Here is a 23,301-nt window from a genome sequence, read left to right as displayed (position 1 = left end):
TATCAGCAGCGCTCCCTATGTAGGGATATATGTACTGTATACTGTATATCAGCAGCGCTCCCTATGTAGGGATATATGTACTGTATACTGTATATCAGCAGCGCTCCCTATGTAGGGATATATGTACTGTATACTGTATATCAGCAGCGCTCCCTATGTAGGGATATATGTACTGTATACTGTATATCAGCAGCGCTCCCTATGTAGGGATATATGTACTGTATACTGTATATCAGCAGCGCTCCCTATGTAGGGATATATGTACTGTATACTGTATATCAGCAGCGCTCCCTATGTAGGGATATATGTACTGTATACTGTATATCAGCAGCGCTCCCTATGTAGGGATATATGTACTGTATACTGTATATCAGCAGCGCTCCCTATGTAGGGATATATGTACTGTATACTGTATATCAGCAGCGCTCCCTATGTAGGGATATATGTACTGTATACTGTATATCAGCAGCGCTCCCTATGTAGGGATATATGTACTGTATACTGTATATCAGCAGCGCTCCCTATGTAGGGATATATGTACTGTATACTGTATATCAGCAGCGCTCCCTATGTAGGGATATATGTACTGTATACTGTATATCAGCAGCGCTCCCTATGTAGGGATATATGTACTGTATACTGTATATCAGCAGCGCTCCCTATGTAGGGATATATGTACTGTATACTGTATATCAGCAGCGCTCCCTATGTAGGGATATATGTACTGTATACTGTATATCAGCAGCGCTCCCTATGTAGGGATATATGTACTGTATACTGTATATCAGCAGCGCTCCCTATGTAGGGATATATGTACTGTATACTGTATATCAGCAGCGCTCCCTATGTAGGGATATATGTACTGTATACTGTATATCAGCAGCGCTCCCTATGTAGGGATATATGTACTGTATACTGTATATCAGCAGCGCTCCCTATGTAGGGATATATGTACTGTATACTGTATATCAGCAGCGCTCCCTATGTAGGGATATATGTACTGTATACTGTATATCAGCAGCGCTCCCTATGTAGGGATATATGTACTGTATACTGTATATCAGCAGCGCTCCCTATGTAGGGATATATGTACTGTATACTGTATATCAGCAGCGCTCCCTATGTAGGGATATATGTACTGTATACTGTATATCAGCAGCGCTCCCTATGTAGGGATATATGTACTGTATACTGTATATCAGCAGCGCTCCCTATGTAGGGATATATGTACTGTATACTGTATATCAGCAGCGCTCCCTATGTAGGGATATATGTACTGTATACTGTATATCAGCAGCGCTCCCTATGTAGGGATATATGTACTGTATACTGTATATCAGCAGCGCTCCCTATGTAGGGATATATGTACTGTATACTGTATATCAGCAGCGCTCCCTATGTAGGGATATATGTACTGTATACTGTATATCAGCAGCGCTCCCTATGTAGGGATATATGTACTGTATACTGTATATCAGCAGCGCTCCCTATGTAGGGATATATGTACTGTATACTGTATATCAGCAGCGCTCCCTATGTAGGGATATATGTACTGTATACTGTATATCAGCAGCGCTCCCTATGTAGGGATATATGTACTGTATACTGTATATCAGCAGCGCTCCCTATGTAGGGATATATGTACTGTATACTGTATATCAGCAGCGCTCCCTATGTAGGGATATATGTACTGTATACTGTATATCAGCAGCGCTCCCTATGTAGGGATATATGTACTGTATACTGTATATCAGCAGCGCTCCCTATGTAGGGATATATGTACTGTATACTGTATATCAGCAGCGCTCCCTATGTAGGGATATATGTACTGTATACTGTATATCAGCAGCGCTCCCTATGTAGGGATATATGTACTGTATACTGTATATCAGCAGCGCTCCCTATGTAGGGATATATGTACTGTATACTGTATATCAGCAGCGCTCCCTATGTAGGGATATATGTACTGTATACTGTATATCAGCAGCGCTCCCTATGTAGGGATATATGTACTGTATACTGTATATCAGCAGCGCTCCCTATGTAGGGATATATGTACTGTATACTGTATATCAGCAGCGCTCCCTATGTAGGGATATATGTACTGTATACTGTATATCAGCAGCGCTCCCTATGTAGGGATATATGTACTGTATACTGTATATCAGCAGCGCTCCCTATGTAGGGATATATGTACTGTATACTGTATATCAGCAGCGCTCCCTATGTAGGGATATATGTACTGTATACTGTATATCAGCAGCGCTCCCTATGTAGGGATATATGTACTGTATACTGTATATCAGCAGCGCTCCCTATGTAGGGATATATGTACTGTATACTGTATATCAGCAGCGCTCCCTATGTAGGGATATATGTACTGTATACTGTATATCAGCAGCGCTCCCTATGTAGGGATATATGTACTGTATACTGTATATCAGCAGCGCTCCCTATGTAGGGATATATGTACTGTATAATGTATATCAGCAGCGCTCCCTATGTAGGGATATATGTACTGTATAATGTATATCAGCAGCGCTCCCTATGTAGGGATATATGTACTGTATAATGTATATCAGCAGCGCTCCCTATGTAGGGATATATGTACTGTATAATGTATATCAGCAGCGCTCCCTATGTAGGGATATATGTACTGTATACTGTATATCAGCAGCGCTCCCTATGTAGGGATATATGTACTGTATACTGTATATCAGCAGCGCTCCCTATGTAGGGATATATGTACTGTATACTGTATATCAGCAGCGCTCCCTATGTAGGGATATATGTACTGTATACTGTATATCAGCAGCGCTCCCTATGTAGGGATATATGTACTGTATACTGTATATCAGCAGCGCTCCCTATGTAGGGATATATGTACTGTATACTGTATATCAGCAGCGCTCCCTATGTAGGGATATATGTACTGTATACTGTATATCAGCAGCGCTCCCTATGTAGGGATATATGTACTGTATACTGTATATCAGCAGCGCTCCCTATGTAGGGATATATGTACTGTATAATGTATATCAGCAGCGCTCCCTATGTAGGGATATATGTACTGTATACTGTATATCAGCAGCGCTCCCTATGTAGGGATATATGTACTGTATACTGTATATCAGCAGCGCTCCCTATGTAGGGATATATGTACTGTATACTGTATATCAGCAGCGCTCCCTATGTAGGGATATATGTACTGTATACTGTATATCAGCAGCGCTCCCTATGTAGGGATATATGTACTGTATACTGTATATCAGCAGCGCTCCCTATGTAGGGATATATGTACTGTATACTGTATATCAGCAGCGCTCCCTATGTAGGGATATATGTACTGTATACTGTATATCAGCAGCGCTCCCTATGTAGGGATATATGTACTGTATACTGTATCTATATGACGTTCGCATTGATGTGATCTTATTGCAGGTAATGTCTATTTTGTGCTTCTACGTGATGGAGTTGAGCGATTTAATGGGTCAGAGCAAAGTTTTCTAGACCAGGGCAGGATCCAGCCATACAAAGAGTATATCTATCAGCTGAGAGCGTGCACCGTATCTGGGTGTATAGACAGCGCACAGGTACGTTTCCTGTCATTTGTTCTGAAATACGTCTCATTGATGCCCTGTAGATATTCTGAATCATGGTTTCTTTCTTTAATAATTAAAATTGATTTTTTAATTTTTTTTTTATATTGATTTTTGCAAATTAACTAATTTACTGTCATTACTGGACATTTTAAGCCATTTATGTAAACTAGTGAATTTTCCAACATACTGTACCTGCACAATTCTGAGCCGTTAAACTCATTTGGACCTGATTTAGAGTTGGGAGCAAATAAATAAAAAAGAGCAAAAAAGGAGCGAATTGCATATTGGTAAAACCATGTTGCACGGCAGGTGGCGATGGCATTAGGAGGGGGGGTCTCCTAGCTTGCATTCTACATTTCAGTATAAAGACAAAGCTGTACGGTATTAGTTTGCTAAGTGCAAAAGTAGCCGGGATTTTCCCTAAATGCTGTAGATGGTTTGTTCCTGGAGCAAATCTCTCCTTGTTTGCTCCTAACCCTGAATCTGGGCCATTATCTGTAATGAGTATACATTGTAGCACTAGCAGTCACAGTAATACTTGGCCTAAGATTACAGATGCTTCAAATCTATTCTTTCTAACTCATATTATGTATTTGGCGCATTGTATGTGCAGAGATGGCGTCTCTTACTGCCCCATAGTGTTGTACAAACCCCTCCCAAATTTCCTGACTTTCAGGACAGTATATTTTAGCCTCCAGCCAAACCCAGATCATATCAGAATAGAAACTTTTCCATAATTACTTAGATCGCACCCCAAATAACACGGCCCAACCAACTTTCTCCCAAAACAATATAAAGACTGTACAGCGGAAAACAGGACTTTTGAAAGGTATGAAGTTGATATTAAAAAAATATATAAATATAACTTACTTAGTTTCCGACTAAACCAATCACAAGATACAACAGGGGATCCTATTGCAATAGGCCTGCAATAGGACGCTTTGCTCTGTGTGTGTGTGTGTCTAGACCAGGGTTAGGGTGCCGTCACCTGAGGTAAAAGGTCGCACTCGTCATGAAGTAGTCAGATAGTAGCACACCAGTCCAGGGTCTTAGTACAAGTAACCGCAGCTAGTTTTATTGTCAGCGCAAAATAAACAAAATGTAAAAGTATATCCTGCTCTGGTCGGGCTCGAACTGTACAAAATGATTCCCTCTCAGAATAGAGGGACCTAACGTCCCTCTCACAAAACAGAAGTCTTTAGCACAGCACTTACATTCAGTAATCACAGTGTCTCTCAACGGTCTTCTGATCTGTTCCCCAGGCAGTGAGAGGCTGACTACAGAGACAGACACACTCTTTATCAGCCTCTCACAGGTGGTCTGACAATCAAGATATATGTGACCTAGGTGTCTTTCAGACACCTAGGGCACATATATCTCCCCTTAATAAACTTTTTAATTGTTTTTGTCACAATATATATACTGTACTGTATATCGAGAGAGAATAAGTAATAAAAAATGCAGTATATTTTATAGTACAATAATGTGTTCATAAAACAGGTGACTGCAGCCATTGAACAAGGAATTCCCGAACACGTCTCTCCTCCCGTTATCACGACTGTGAACTCCAGCGCTCTCCATCTCAGCTGGACGGCTCCTAAAAGAACAAATGGCAACATCAGGGAATATCAGATTCGCCAGGTGGATGAAGGACTCGTCTATGTCAGCACGATGGGAGCGAGGCAGCATACTGTGTCAGGTATGTACCAAATGCATCAACACTTCACATGTACGGCAGACAGGTACACATCTATCCCACACAGCGCCTTCTCGCGCTGCTCGCACACACAAATGTAAAAGGGGAGAACTATCGGCAAAGTCACCAGGGTTAGGACACTGGATCTGTAACTTATAAGCAGAGTATTAGTAGAGTTGGGGCTCTTTACAGTACTCTGAGCCCTGGGAGTACTTATGGTGCGTGCTGGATGGGTGAAGTGAGTAGGAAATGTGCTGGTGGCGGTTATTCCACACATGAAACAGTTTAACCACTTATTAGGTTTATTAACCAGGCAGAAATACTGGTGGCTTTAGATACAGGGATTAAGCAGGTACAGTATTACTGGGTATTAGATGCAGCCTGGAGCCTGGCGCTGTGCTCCATTAGACAACTGGTGGTGGCAGAGGGTGTCTGGGGCACCTGTGTAGTCTTGTATGACAGAAACCCTGGGGAGAGTCTCAGCGATCGTCCTCTTGACATGGACGCTGAGGAGAAAGACTTGCAGGGAAGCTGTGCATGCAGAGGTCAGACCTCCTGGCACAGCTGCGGCAGGTCCTAGAGACCACTGGTATATAGCGCAGAGCGCTCCTCATCCATCATAACGCAGGCCTGGGACTAGGGGCAGGACTGCAGCAAAATGCACAGGGCAGATTTCAGCATCATATATTTCCAGGGGCAGTATGAGCCTCTGTCTTACACAATACACAGGAGGCTGGGGCAGGATGAGCCTCTGACTTACACAATACACAGGAGGCTGGGGCAGTATGAGCCTCTGTCTTACACAATACACAGGAGGCTGGTGCAGTATGAGCCTCTGTCTTACACAATACACAGGAGGCTGGGGCAGTATGAGCCTCTGTCTTACACAATACACAGGAGGCTGGGGCAGGATGAGCCTCTGACTTACACAATACACAGGAGGCTGGGGCAGTATGATCCTCTGTCTTACACAATACACAGGAGACTGGGGCAGGATGAGCCTCTGTCTTACACAATACACAGGGGCTGGGGCAGTATGAGCCTCTGTCTTACACAATACACAGGAGGCTGAGGCAGAATGAGCCTCTGTCTTACACAATACACAGGAGGCTGGGGCAGTATAAGCCTCTGTCTTACACAATACACAGGAGGCTGGGGCAGGATGAGCCTCTGTCTTACACAATACACAGGAGGCTGGGGCAGTATGAGCCTCTGTCTTACACAATACACAGGAGGCTGGGGCAGAATGAGCCTCTGTCTTACACAATACACAGGAGGCTGGGGCAGTATGAGCCTCTGTCTTACACAATAAACAGGAGGCTGGGGAAGTATGAGCCTCTGTCTTACACAATACACAGGAGGCTGGGGAAGTATGAGCCTCTGTCTTACACAATACACAGGAGGCTAGGGCAGTATGAGCCTCTGTCTTACACAATACACAGGAGGTTGGGACAGTATGAGCCTCTGTCTTACACAATACACAGGAGGCTGGGGAAGTATGAGCCTCTGTCTTACATAATACACAGGAGGCTGGGGAAGTATGAGCCTCTGTCTTACACAATACACAGGAGGCTGGGACAGTATGAGCCTCTGTCTTACACAATACACAGGAGGCTGGGACAGTATGAGCCTCCGTCTTACACAATACACAGGAGGCTGGGGCAGGATGAGCCTGTCTTACACAATACACAGGAGACTGGGGCAGTATGAGCCTCTGTCTTACACAATACACAGGAGGCTGGGGCAGGATGAGCCTCTGTCTTACACAATACACAGGAAGCTGGGGCAGGATGAGCCTCTGTCTTACAGAATACACAGGAGGCTGGGGCAGGATGAGCCTCTGTCTTACACAATACACAGGAGGCTGGGGCAGTATGAGCCTCTGTCTTACACAATACACAGGAGGCTGGGGCAGTATGAGCCTCTGTCTTACACAATACACAGGAGGCTGGGGCAGTATGAGCCTCTGTCTTACACAATAGACAGGAGGCTGGGGCAGTATGAGCCTCTGTCTTACACAATACACAGGAGGCTGGGGCAGTATGTATGGGGCGTTGCTGTTATATAAAGTTATACTTGATATAATGTATGGGGTGCTGCTGGTATATAAAGTGTTATACTGCTGATATAATATATGGGGCGCTGCTGGTATATAAAGTGTTATACTGCTGATATAATATATGGGGCGCTGCTGGTATATAAAGTGCTATACTGCTGATATAATGTATGGGGCGCTGCTGGTATATAAAGTGCTATACTGCTGATATAATATATGGGGTGCTGCTGGTATATAAAGTGCTATACTTCTGATATAAGGTATGGGGAGCTGCTGGTATATAAAGTGTTATACTGCTGATATAATGTATGGGGCGATGCTGGCATATAAAGTGCTATCCGAACCGCTCCGAACATTGGGGATCCGAGTCCACCCGAACCCTGTTCGGGTGTTCACCGCCTGACTCGGATCCCCGTTCGGGGCCGAACGGCGGCCTCCTGATGTCGGATTTTCTCTAGAGAATCCGACATCAGGTCTCCTCGCGTGTAGGGCAGAGCGCAGTGCGCTCTGCCCTACACAGACACAGACACACAGCCGCCAGCGGCAGCTGTGTGTTTGTCACAGCAGCCAATGAGAGTCACACAGACTCTCATTGGCTGCTGTACGGAGGGAGCCGGCTGGAGCTCACACATGTGCTCCGTCTTCCGGCACCCTCCGCAGCGTGTGACAGCAGAGCGGACGGCGCGGGAGCGAGGAATCAGGTAAGTTTTATTATTTTATTTTTTTTACTTGTCAAAGATCCGGGGGCGCTACTGGGGGGGGCTATACTACTGGGGGGGTCTGCTACTGGGGGGGCTATACTACTGGGGGGGTCTGCTACTGGGGGTCCATACTATTGAGGGGCCTGCTACTGTGGGGGGGCTATACTATTGGGGGGGGTCTGCTACTGGGGGGGTCTGCTACTGGGCGCTGGGCGTCCATACTACTGAGGGGCCTGCTACTGGGGGGGGCTATACTACTGGGGGGGGTTTGCTACTGGGGGGGTCTGCTACTGGGGGGGCCATACTACTGAGGGGCCTGCTACTGGGGGGGCCATACTACTGGGGGGGGGCTTACTACTACTGGGGGGGATACTACTGGGGGGGCCATACTACAGGGGGGGCATACTACAGGGGGGGCTACTACTGGGGCAGCCTACTACTGAGGGGGGCCTGCTACTGGGGGCAGCCTACTACTGGGGGGGGCATACTACTGGGGGGGGGCCATACTACTGGGGGGCCATACTACTGGGGGGCTGCTAATGGGGGGCATACTACTGGGGGGGCCTGCTAAAGGGGGGCATACTACTGGGTGGCATGCTAATGGGGGGCATACTACTGGGGGGGGCCTGCTAATGGGGGGCATTCTACTGGGGGGCATTCTACTGGGGGCACTGCATAGGGGACCCTACTACTAAGGGGACTGCATAGGGGGCACCACTGCTGGGGGCATTGTGTAAAGAACACCGCTACTGTGGGCATTGTGTAAAAGGGGCACTACTGTGGGCATTGTGTAAAAGGGTCACTACTGTGGGCATTGTGCAAAAGGGGCACTACTGTGTGTCGTAACATAAATAAGAGACACTACTTTATGGTGTAATGTGAATCAGGCCCTACGTGCGGTGTAATGTGAATAAGATTGTGCACTGTGACTCCTTGGGCCGTAGCCCACTTTGTAAACAAGTACTGTGACTCTGCTGGCCGTACCCCACTGGGTGGGTGCACTACTTTTCATTTCTGCCACTGCTGTGTGGCAATGTGTCATAGATGTGCTTTATACTGTGGTGTCTGTGTCGTTGTGCCGCTGCTTTGTCGCTTAGTAACCAGTCAGCTCACTGCAACCTTTGGCCAATAATGTTGAAAACAATATTATAAGCTGTGATATGGTCTAAATTGACTGGAAATTAATGTTATTGAGGTTAATAATACTCTAGGAAGAAAAAAAAGACCAATTTATGTGATTTTAGCTTTTTTTGTCAATTTTTGTAAAAAAATCCAAATCCAAATCCAAATCCAAAGCCAGTCACCGCAGTTTGGCAAATCCAAATCCAAATCCAAAGCCGGACGACGAATTAGAACCAAATCCAAATCCAAATCCGGCAAAAATGGTCCGGCGCACATCCCTAATATAAAGTGCTATACTTCTGATATAATATATGGGGCTGCTGGCATATAAAGTGCTATACTGCTGATATAATATATGGGGCGCTGCTGGTATATAAAGTGTTATACTGCTGATATAATATATGGGGCTGCTGGTATATAAAGTGTTATACTGCTGATATAATATATGGGGTGCTGCTGGTATATAAAGTGCTTTACTGCTGATATAATGTATGGGGCACTGCTGGCATATAAAGTGTTATACTGCTGACATAATGTATGGGATGCTGGTATATAAAGTGCTATACTGCTGATATAATGTATGGGGTGCTGGTATATAAAGTGTTATTCTGCTGATACAATATATGGGGCTGCTGGCATATAAAGTGTTATACTGCTGATATAATATATGGGGTGCTGCTGGCATATAAAGTGATATACTGCTGATATAATATATGGGGCTGCTGGTATATAAAGTGTTATACTGCTGATATAATATATGGGGTGCTGCTAGTATATAAAGTGCTATACTGCTGATATAATGTATGGGGCACTGCTGCTATATAAAGTGCTATACTGCTGATATAATATATGGGGCGCTGCTGGCATATAAAGTGTTATACTGCTGATATAATATATGGGGCGCTGCTGGTATATAAAGTGTTATACTGCTGATATAATATATGGGGCTGCTGGTATATAAAGTGTTATACTGCTGATATAATATATGGGGTGCTGCTGGTATATAAAGTGCTTTACTGCTGATATAATGTATGGGGCACTGCTGGCATATAAAGTGTTATACTGCTGACATAATGTATGGGATGCTGGTATATAAAGTGCTATACTGCTGATATAATGTATGGGGTGCTGGTATATAAAGTGTTATTCTGCTGATACAATATATGGGGCTGCTGGCATATAAAGTGTTATACTGCTGATATAATATATGGGGTGCTGCTGGCATATAAAGTGATATACTGCTGATATAATATATGGGGCTGCTGGTATATAAAGTGCTATACTGCTGATATAATATATGGGGCGCTGCTGGTATATAAAGTGCTATACTGCTGATATAATATATGGGGCGCTGCTGGTATATAAAGTGCTATACTGCTGATATAATATATGGGGCGCTGCTGGTATATAAAGTGCTATACTGCTGATATAATATATGGGGCGCTGCTGGTATATAAAGTGCTATACTGCTGATATAATGTATGGGGTGCTGCTGGTATATAAAGTGCTATATTGCTGATATAATGTATGGGGCGCTGCTGGTATATAAAGTGCTATACTGCTGATATAATGTATGGGGCACTGCTGCTATATAAAGTGCTATACTGCTGATATAATATATGGGGCGCTGCTGGTATATAAAGTGCTATACTGCTGATATAATATATGGGGCGCTGCTGGTATAAAAGTGCTATACTGCTGATATAATGTATGGGGTGCTGCTGGTATATAAAGTGCTATACTGCTGATATAATGTATGGGGCGCTGCTGGTATATAAAGTGTTATACTGCTGATATAATGTATGGGGCTGCTGGTATATAAAGTGCTATACTGCTGATATAATATATGGGGCTGCTGGCATATAAAGTGCTATACTGCTGATATAATATATGGGGCGCTGCTGGTATATAAAGTGTTATACTGCTGATATAATATATGGGGTGCTGCTGGCATATAAAGTGTTATACTGCTGATATAATATATGGGGCTGCTGGTATATAAAGTGTTATACTGCTGATATAATATATGGGGTGCTGCTGGTTTATAAAGTGCTATACTGCTGATATAATGTATTGGGCGCTGCTGCTATATAAAGTGCTATACTGCTGATATAATATATGGGGCACTGCTGGCATATAAAGTGTTATACTGCTGATATAATGTATGGGGCACTGCTGGCATAGAAAGTGCTATACTGCTGATATAATGTATGGGGCACTGCTGGTATATAAAGTGTTATACTGCTGATATAATGTATGGGGCGCTGCTGGCATATAAAGTGCTATACTGCTGATATAATGTATGGCGCACTGCAGCGCTGCCTGTCCTCACTTCTCTGTACTGATACCTGTGCCGTGCAGCGCTGCCTGTCCTCCCTGCTCTGTACTGATACCTGTGCCGTGCAGCGCTGCCTGTCCTCCCTGCTCTGTACTGATACCTGTGCCATGCAGCGCTGCCTGTCCTCCCTGCTCTGTGCTGATACCTGTGCCATGCAGCGCTGCCTGTCCTCACTGCTCTGTGCTGATACCTGTGCTGTGAGGTGCTGCCTGTCCTCCCTGCTCTGTACTGATACCTGTGCCGTGCAGCGCTGCCTGTCCTCACTGCTCTGTACTGATGCCTGTGCCATGCAGCTCTGCCTGTCCTCACTGCTCTGTACTGATACCTGTGCCATGCAGCGCTGCCTGTCCTCACTGCTCTGTACTGATACCTGTGCCATGCAGCGCTGCCTGTCCTCACTGCTCTGTGCTGATACCTGTGCCGTGCAGCGCTGCCTGTCCTCACTGCTCTGTACTGATACCTGTGCTGTGCAGCGCTGCCTGTCCTCTCAGCTCTGTACTGATACCTGTGCCGTGCAGCGCTGCCTGTCCTCCCTGCTCTGTGCTGATACCTGTGCTGTGCAGCGCTGCCTGTCCTCCCTGCTCTGTACTGATACCTGTGCCGTGCAGCGCTGCCTGTCCTCCCTGCTCTGTACTGATACCTGTGCCGTGCAGCGCCGCCTGTCCTCACTGCTCTGTACTGATACCTGTGCTGTGCAGTCCTGCCTGTCCTCACTGCTCTGTACTGATACCTGTGCCGTGTAGCGCTGCCTGTCCTCCTTGCTCTGTACTGATACCTGTGCCGTGCAGTGCTGCCTGTCCTCCCTGCTCTGTACTGATACCTGTGCCGTGCAGCGCTGCCTGTCCTCCCTGCTATGTACTGATACCTGTGCCGTGCAGCGCTGTCTGTCCTCACTGCTCTGTACTGATACTTGTGCTGTGCAGCGCTGCCTGTCCTCACTGCTCTGTACTGATACCTGTGCTGTGCAGCGCTGCCTGTCCTCCTTGCTCTGTACTGATAACTGTGCCGTGCAGCGCTGTCTGTCCTCACTGCTCTGTACTGATACTTGTGCTGTGCAGCGCTGCCTGTCTTCACTCCTCTGTACTGATACCTGTGCCGTGCAGCGCTCCCTGTCCTCGCTGCTCTGTGCTGATACCTGTGCCGTGCAGCGCTGTCTGTCCTCACTGCTCTGTACTGATACTTGTGCTGTGCAGCGCTGCCTGTCCTCACTGCTCTGTACTGATACCTGTGCTGTGAGGTGCTGCCTGTCCTCCCTGCTCTGTACTGATACCTGTGCCGTGCAGCGCTGCCTGTCCTCCCTACTCTGTACTGATACCTTGGTGTGCAGCGCTGCCTGTCCTCACTGCTCTGTGCTGATACCTGTGCCGTGCAGCGCTGCCTGTCCTCCCTGCTCTGTACTGATACCTGTGCCGTGCAGCGCTGCCTGTCCTCCCTGCTCTGTAGTGATACCTGTGACGTGCAGCGCCGCCTGTCCTCGCTGCTCTGTACTGATACCTGTGCTGTGCAGTGCTGCCTGTCCTCACTGCTCTGTACTGATACCTGTGCCGTGCAGCGCTGCCTGTCCTCCCTGCTCTGTACTGATACCTGTGCCGTGCAGCGCTGCCTGTCCTCCCTGCTCTGTACTGATACCTGTGCCGTGCAGCGCTGCCTGTCCTCCCTGCTCTGTACTGATACCTGTGCCGTGCAGCGCTGCCTGTCCTCACTGCTATGTACTGATACCTGTGCCATGCAGCGCTGCCTGTCCTCCCTGCTATGTACTGATACCTGTGCCATGCAGCGCTGCCTGTCCTCCCTGCTCTGTGCTGATACCTGTGCCATGCAGTGCTGCCTGTCCTCACTGCTCTGTGCTGATACCTGTGCTGTGAGGTGCTGTCTGTCCTCCCTGCTCTGTACTGATACCTGTGCTGTGCTGCGCTGCCTGTCCTCACTGCTCTGTACTGATACCTGTGCTGTGCAGCGCTGCCTGTCCTCACTGCTCTGTGCTGATACCTGTGCTGTGAGGTGCTGTCTGTCCTCCCTGCTCTGTACTGATACCTGTGCTGTGCAGCGCTGCCTGTCCTCACTGCTCTGTACTGATACCTGTGCTGTGCAGCGCTGCCTGTCCTCCCTGCTCTGTACTGATACCTGTGCTGTGCTGCGCTGCCTGTCCTCCCTGCTCTGTACTGATACCTGTGCTGTGCTGTGCTGCCTGTCCTCACTGCTCTGTACTGATACCTGTGCTGTGCAGCGCTGCCTGTCCTCCCTGCTCTGTACTGATGCCTGTGCTGTGCAGCGCTGCCTGTCCTCACTGCTCTGTACTGATACCTGTGCCGTGCAGCGCCGCCTGTCCTCACTGCTCTGTACTGATACCTGTGCCGTGCAGCGCCGCCTGTCCTCACTGCTCTGTACTGATACTTGTGCTGTGCAGCGCTGCCTGTCCTCACTCCTCTGTACTGATACCTGTGCTGTGCAGCGCTCCCTGTCCTCGCTGCTCTGTGCTGATACCAGTGCCGTGCAGCGCTGTCTGTCCTCACTGCTCTGTACTGATACTTGTGCTGTGCAGCGCTGCCTGTCCTCACTGCTCTGTACTGATACCTGTGCTGTGAGGTGCTGCCTGTCCTCCCTGCTCTGTACTGATACCTGTGCCGTGCAGCGCTGCCTGTCCTCCCTACTCTGTACTGATACCTTGGTGTGCAGCGCTGTCTGTCCTCACTGCTCTGTACTGATACTTGTGCTGTGCAGCGCTGCCTGTCCTCACTGCTCTGTACTGATACCTGTGCTGTGAGGTGCTGCCTGTCCTCCCTGCTCTGTACTGATACCTGTGCCGTGCAGCGCTGCCTGTCCTCCCTACTCTGTACTGATACCTTGGTGTGCAGCGCTGCCTGTCCTCACTGCTCTGTGCTGATACCTGTGCCGTGCAGCGCTGCCTGTCCTCCCTGCTCTGTACTGATACCTGTGCCGTGCAGCGCCGCCTGTCCTCCCTGCTCTTTACTGATACCTGTGCCGTGCAGCGCCGCCTGTCCTCACTGCACTGTACTGATACCTGTGCTGTGCAGCGCTGCCTGTCCTCACTGCTCTGTACTGATACCTCTGCTGTGCAGCGCTGCCTGTCCTCCCTGCTCTGTACTGATACCTGTGCCGTGCAGCGCTGCCTGTCCTCCCTGCTCTGTACTGATACCTGTGCCATGCAGCGCTGCCTGTCCTCCCTGCTATGTACTGATACCTGTGCCATGCAGCGCTGCCTGTCCTCCCTGCTCTGTGCTGATTCCTGTGCCATGCAGCGCTGCCTGTCCTCACTGCTCTGTGCTGATACCTGTGCTGTGAGGTGCTGTCTGTCCTCCCTGCTCTGTACTGATACCTGTGCTGTGCTGCGCTGCCTGTCCTCACTGCTCTGTACTGATACCTGTGCTGTGCAGCGCTGCCTGTCCTCACTGCTCTGTGCTGATACCTGTGCTGTGAGGTGCTGTCTGTCCTCCCTGCTCTGTACTGATACCTGTGCTGTGCAGCGCTGCCTGTCCTCACTGCTCTGTACTGATACCTGTGCTGTGCAGCGCTGCCTGTCCTCCCTGCTCTGTACTGATACCTGTGCCGTGCAGCGCCGCCTGTCCTCCCTGCTCTTTACTGATACCTGTGCCGTGCAGCGCCGCCTGTCCTCACTGCACTGTACTGATACCTGTGCTGTGCAGCGCTGCCTGTCCTCACTGCTCTGTACTGATACCTGTGCTGTGCAGCGCTGCCTGTCCTCCCTGCTCTGTACTGATACCTGTGCCGTGCAGCGCTGCCTGTCCTCCCTGCTCTGTACTGATACCTGTGCCATGCAGCGCTGCCTGTCCTCCCTGCTATGTACTGATACCTGTGCCATGCAGCGCTGCCTGTCCTCCCTGCTCTGTGCTGATTCCTGTGCCATGCAGCGCTGCCTGTCCTCCCTGCTCTGTACTGATACCTGTGCCGTGCAGTGCTGCCTGTCCTCACTGCTCTGTACTGATACCTGTGCCGTGCAGCGCTGCCTGTCCTCCTTGCTCTGTACTGATACCTGTGCCGTGCAGCGCTGCCTGTCCTCCCTGCTCTGTACTGATACCTGTGCCGTGCAGCGCTGCCTGTCCTCACTGCTATGTACTGATACCTGTGCCATGCAGCGCTGCCTGTCCTCCCTGCTATGTACTGATACCTGTGCCATGCAGCGCTGCCTGTCCTCCCTGCTCTGTGCTGATACCTGTGCCATGCAGCGCTGCCTGTCCTCACTGCTCTGTGCTGATACCTGTGCTGTGAGGTGCTGTCTGTCCTCCCTGCTCTGTACTGATACCTGTGCTGTGCTGCGCTGCCTGTCCTCACTGCTCTGTACTGATACCTGTGCTGTGCAGCGCTGCCTGTCCTCACTGCTCTGTGCTGATACCTGTGCTGTGAGGTGCTGTCTGTCCTCCCTGCTCTGTACTGATACCTGTGCTGTGCAGCGCTGCCTGTCCTCACTGCTCTGTACTGATACCTGTGCTGTGCAGCGCTGCCTGTCCTCACTGCTCTGTACTGATACCTGTGTTGTGCAGCACTGCCTGTCCTCACTGCTCTGTGCTGATACCTGTGCTGTGAGGTGCTGTCTGTCCTCCCTGCTCTGTACTGATACCTGTGCTGTGCAGCGCTGCCTGTCCTCACTGCTCTGTACTGATACCTGTGCTGTGCAGCGCTGCCTGTCCTCTCTGCTCTGTACTGATACCTGTGCTGTGCTGCGCTGCCTGTCCTCCCTGCTCTGTACTGATACCTGTGCCGTGCTGCGCTGCCTGTCCTCCCTGCTCTGTACTGATACCTGTGCTGTGCTGTGCTGTGCTGCCTGTCCTCACTGCTCTGTACTGATACCTGTGCTGTGCAGCGCTGCCTGTCCTCCCTGCTCTGTACTGATACCTGTGCTGTGCTGTGCTGCCTGTCCTCACTGCTCTGTACTGATACCTGTGCTGTGCAGCGCTGCCTGTCCTCCCTGCTCTGTACTGATGCCTGTGCTGTGCAGCGCTGCCTGTCCTCACTGCTCTGTACTGATACCTGTGCCGTGCAGCGCTGCCTGTCCTCACTGCTCTGTACTGATACCTGTGCCGTGCAGCGCTGCCTGTCCACACAGCGAGGGGAGAGCGCTGAGAGTGGCCCTAATGTTTGTACTTTGCAGCACATTGTGATGACATGAGAGCGATGGATATATTGTCATATAAATGCTTTGTGGGAATTGCGGTAAATGTGCTTGTCATGTGAAATCCATAAGTTGCTTGTCATCCTCCTAAAGATGTTAAAAAAAGCATTAAGTAATTGAAGACGGAAGTCCTGCGTTAATTATTTAGAGGTGTTATCAATGCTTTAAGTAAACTGAGGCCCTCTCTGCTCTCTGGCTGAGACTATCATCTTCCCTCATTGTCTAATGCAAACAGCACATGGCAGCTTGTCTATACGTGGCCTATTATATCACTTATTACTGACTACCTCCAGCACCCTGTACACAGCCATTTATTTCACCTTGCGTCTCCGCTGTTACCTTACAAATGAGAGGGAGACAGGTCGGGGTGCAAGGCAATTTTAGAAGCTCTGCAGCTGGTAAGTTTTATCTGTGAATAGTGTTTATATAAATATACTAATATGTAGCTTTCTCTGTGTGCTGTAACTTCAATGTAAATAGTAATATGTGGATCTTAGATTTGTTACTTTGTCTTTATATCATGGTTACACTTCCAATAGGTGGCTGAAAAATAAAAATTTAATTTGGGGCATAGTTAATATTGGATTTAGACCCAATCATTATCAATCAATAATACTTTCTATAACGGCCAAATATATTAAAGTACACATACTGAGACAAGAGATCCAATAAGAACTAACTATATACTGTATGTATGCTGATACATGCCAATAACAGTCCAATAGTCATAGGCAAACACGGGGGGGGGGTTCCGGTTGCCAGGAAACCACCCCTCCTCCCCAGCCCACACCATAACTACAATAGAGATAATAATATAATATAATTGTACTCCTACATGTTCTTCTCAGCACGACAAATGAAATAATTAGCACCAGATGTGAATCTTTTGACATGTGTCAGCCATTAATAAATACACTTGTGCGCCAACTAGGAGATCTGGAAAACTTGCACTGTTAGGGTTGCACTGCTATAGACCATATGGTTAATTATTAATACCGTAAAATAATACACTATCCAGTGCATAATGAGACCAATATGTACATATATGCCCAGAGCAGTGCTAAATTCTTCTGCTTCTCCAGGCTCCCAAACTTGCTCCAATACTCACACTCAGCTCAGGCAGGATGGTCCTACTGCTGCATCTAATGGGTTACTGTGATCACTGGTCCTGTATATGCTGGGATTATGACACACAATACACTATGTATGACACATATAATGGTTACTGTGATCACTGGTCCTGTATATGCCGGAATTATGACACACAATACACTATGTATGACACATATAATGTGTTACTGTGATCACTGGTCCTGTATATGCTGGAATTATGACCAACAATACACTATGTATGACACATATAATGGGTTACTGTGATCACTGGTCCTGTATATGCTGGGATTATGACACACAATACACTATGTATGACACATATAATGGGTTACTGTGATCGCTGGTCCTGTATATGCTGGAATTATGACCAACAATACACTATGTATGACACATATAATGGGTTACTGTGATCACTGGTCCTGTATATGCTGGGATTATGACACACAATATACTATGTATGACCCATATAATGGGTTACTGTGATCACTGGTCCTGTATATGCTGGAATTATGACACACAATACACTATGTATGACACATATAATGGGTTACTGTGATCTCTGGTCCTGTATATGCTGGAATTATGACACACAATACACTATGTATGACACATATAATGGGTTACTGTGATCGCTGGTCCTGTATATGCTGGAATTATGACACACAATACACTATGTATGACACATATAATGCCTCACTGTGATCACTGGTCCTGTATATGCTGGAATTATGACACACAATACACTATGTATGACACATATAATAGGTTACTGTGATCACTGGTCCTGTATATGCTGGAATTATGACACACAATACACTATGTATGACACATATAATAGGTTACTGTGATCACTGGTCCTGTATATGCTGGAATTATGACACACAATACACTATGTATGACACATATAATGGGTTACTGTGATCGCTGGTCCTGTATATGGTGGAATGATGACACACAATACACTATGTATGACACATATAATGGGTTACTGTGATCGCTGGTCCTGTATATGGTGGAATGATGACACACAATACACTATGTATGACACATATAATGGGTTACTGTGATCACTGGTCCTGTATATGCTGGATATATGACACACAATACACTATGTATGACACATATAATGGGTTACTGTGATCACTGGTCCTGTATATGCTGGAATTATGACACACAATACACTATGTATGACACATATAATGGGTTACTGTGATCACTGGTCCTGTATATGCTGGAATTATGACACACAATACACTATGTATGACACATATAATGGGTTACTGTGATCACTGGTCCTGTATATGCTGGAATTATGACACACAATACACTATGTATGACACATATAATGGGTTACTGTGATCACTGGTCCTGTATATGCTGGAATTATGACACACAATACACTATGTATGACACATGTAATGGCTTACTGTGATCACTGGTCCTGTATATGCTGGAATTATGACACACAATACACTATGTATGACACATATAGTGGGTTACTGTGATCACTGGTCCTGTATATGATGGAATTATGACACACAATACACTATGTATGACACATATAATGGGTTACTGTGATCACTGGTCCTGTATATGCCGGAATAATGACACACAATACACTATGTATGTCACATATAATGGCTTACTGTGATCACTGGTCCTGTATATGCTGGAATTATGACACACAATACACTATGTATGACACATATAATGGCTTACTGTGATCACTGGTCCTGTATATGCCGGAATTATGACACACAATACACTATGTATGACACATAATGGGTTACTGTGATCACTGGTCCTGCATATGCCTGAATTATGACACACAATACACTATGTATGACTCATATAATGGGTTACTGTGATCACTGGTCCTGTATATGCCGGAATTATGACACACAATACACTATATATGACACATATAATGTGTTACTGTGATCACTGGTCCTGTATATGCTGGAATTATGACACACAATACACTATGTATGTCACATATAATGGGTTACTGTGATCACTGGTCCCTGTATATGCTGGAATTATGACACACAATACACTATGTATGACACATATAATGGGTTACTGTGATCACTGGTCCTGTATATGCCGGAATTATGACACACAATACACTATGTATGACACATATAATGGGTTACTGTGATCACTGGTCCTGTATATGCTGGAATTATGACACACAATACACTATGTATGACACATATAATGGGTTACTGTGATCACTGGTCCTGTATATACCGGAATTATGACACACAATACACTATGTATAACACATATAATGGGTTACTGTGATCACTGGTCCTGTATATGCCGGAATTATGACACACAATACACTATGTATGACACATATAATGGGTCACTGTGATCACTGGTCCTGTATATGCTGGAATTATGACACACAATACACTATGTATGACACATATAATGGGTTACTGTGATCACTGGTCCTGTATATGCTGGAATTATGACACACAATACACTATGTATGACATATATAATGTGTTACTGTGATCACTGGTCCTGTATATGCTGGAATTATGACACACAATACACTATGTATGACACATATAATGGGTTACTGTGATCACTGGTCCTGTGTATGCTGGAATTATGACACACAATACACTATGTATGACACATATAATGGGTTACTGTGATCGCTGGTCCTTTACATGCTGGAATTATGACACACAATACACTATGTATGACACATATAATGGTTACTGTGATCTCTGGTCCTGTATATGCTGGAATTATGACACACAATACACTATGTATGACACATATAATGGTTACTGTGATCTCTGGTCCTGTATATGCTGGAATTATGACACACAATACACTATGTATGACACATATAATGGTTACTGTGATCTCTGGTCCTGTATATGCTGGAATTATGACACACAATACACTATATATGACACATATAATGGGTTACTGTGATCACTGGTCCTGTATATGCTGGAATTATGACACACAATACACTATGTATGACACATATAATGGCTTACTGTGATCACTGGTCCTGTATATGCTGGAATTATGACACACAATACACTATGTATGACACATATAATGGGTTACTGTGATCGCTGGTCCTGTATATGCCGAAATTATGACACACAATACACTATGTATAACACATATAATGGGTTACTGTGATCACTGGTCCTGTATATGCCGGAATTATGACACACAATACACTATGTATGACACATATAATGGGTTACTGTGATCACTGGTCCTGTATATGCCGAAATTATGACACACAATACACTAATGTATAACACATATAATGGGTTACTGTGATCACTGGTCCTGTATATGCTGGAATTATGACACACAATATTCTATGTATGACACATATAATGGGTTACTGTGATCACTGGTCCTGTATATGCTGGATATATGACACACAATACACTATGTATGACACATATAATGGGTTACTGTGATCACTGGTCCTGTATATGCTGGAATTATGACACACAATACACTATGTATGACACATATAATGGCTTACTGTGATCGCTGGTCCTGTATATGCTGGAATTATGACACACAGTACACTATGTATGACACATATAATGGGTTACTGTGATCGCTGGTCCTGTATATGCCGGAATTATGACACACAATACACTATGTATGACACATATAATGGGTTACTGTGATCGCTGGTCCTGTATTTGCCGGAATTATGACACACAATACACTATGTATGACACATATAATGGGTTACTATGATCACTGGTCCTGTATATGCCGGAATTATGACACACAATACACTATGTATGACACATATAATGGGTTACTGTGATCACTGGTCCTGTATATGCTGGAATTATGACACACAATACACTATGTATGACACATATAATGGCTTACTGTGATCGCTGGTCCTGTATATGCTGGAATTATGACACACAGTACACTATGTATGACACATATAATGGGTTACTGTGATCGCTGGTCCTGTATATATGCCGGAATTATGACACACAATACACTATGTATGACACATATAATGGGTTACTATGATCACTGGTCCTGTATATGCCGGAATTATGACACACAATACACTATGTATGACACATATAATGGGTTACTGTGATCACTGGTCCTGTATATGCTGGAATTAGTACACACAATACACTATATATGACACATATAATGGGTTACTGTGATCACTGGTCCTGTATGTGTTCGAATTATGACACACAATACACTATGTATGACACATATAATGGGTTACTGTGATCACTGGTCCTGTATATGCTGGAATTATGACATACAATACACTATGTATGACACATATAATGGGTTACTGTGATCACAGGTCCTGTATATGCTGGATATATGACACACAATACACTATGTATGACACATATAATGGGTTACTGTGATCACTGGTCCTGTATATGCTGGAATTATGACACACAATACACTATGTATGACACATATAATGGCTTACTGTGATCGCTGGTCCTGTATATGCTGGAATTATGACACACAGTACACTATGTATGACACATATAATGGGTTACTGTGATCGCTGGTCCTGTATATGCCGGAATTATGACACACAATACACTATGTATGACACATATAATGGGTTACTGTGATCGCTGGTCCTGTATTTGCCGGAATTATGACACACAATACACTATGTATGACACATATAATGGGTTACTATGATCACTGGTCCTGTATATGCCGGAATTATGACACACAATACACTATGTATGACACATATAATGGGTTACTGTGATCACTGGTCCTGTATATGCTGGAATTATGACACACAATACACTATGTATGACACATATAATGGCTTACTGTGATCGCTGGTCCTGTATATGCTGGAATTATGACACACAGTACACTATGTATGACACATATAATGGGTTACTGTGATCGCTGGTCCTGTATATATGCCGGAATTATGACACACAATACACTATGTATGACACATATAATGGGTTACTATGATCACTGGTCCTGTATATGCCGGAATTATGACACACAATACACTATGTATGACACATATAATGGGTTACTGTGATCACTGGTCCTGTATATGCTGGAATTATGACACACAGTACACTATGTATGACACATATAATGGGTTACTGTGATCGCTGGTCCTGTATATATGCCGGAATTATGACACACAATACACTATGTATGACACATATAATGGGTTACTATGATCACTGGTCCTGTATATGCCGGAATTATGACACACAATACACTATGTATGACACATATAATGGGTTACTGTGATCACTGGTCCTGTATATGCTGGAATTAGTACACACAATACACTATGTATTCACAATAGGTATGCTGCATACAGTACAGGTATTAGTACAGGTACTGTATATGGTAAACAGTGCAGGTAAATGGCAATCAGTATAGGTATATGGCATACAGTACAGGTATATAGTATACAGTAGAGGTATATGGTATACAGTACAAGTATTAGTGCAGTTGTGTGGCATAC

The 23,301-nt window shown here is 45.7% G+C and overlaps 1 protein-coding gene across 1 annotated transcript in view; it reads left to right on the top strand.

The window, feature by feature from the left end:
* Window positions 1-3,441: 3,441 nt before the first annotated feature.
* Window positions 3,442-23,301, top strand: part of LOC148443017 (usherin-like) — a gene marked incomplete at its 5' end in the record, with an annotated part of 186,711 nt that continues 166,851 nt past the window's right edge. Inside the window, 2 exons of the mRNA XM_088463390.1 lie at window positions 3,442-3,593; window positions 5,103-5,301. Coding sequence (XP_088319516.1) covers window positions 3,442-3,593; window positions 5,103-5,301 — 351 coding nt within the window. The remainder of the gene's footprint in view (window positions 3,594-5,102; window positions 5,302-23,301) is intronic.

This window comes from Taudactylus pleione, unplaced genomic scaffold, assembly GCF_031769625.1.
Source record: "Taudactylus pleione unplaced genomic scaffold, aTauple2 ptg001352l, whole genome shotgun sequence".
NCBI classification, from domain to species: domain Eukaryota; kingdom Metazoa; phylum Chordata; class Amphibia; order Anura; family Myobatrachidae; genus Taudactylus; species Taudactylus pleione.
This window is presented reverse-complemented; position numbering and strand designations above follow the sequence as displayed.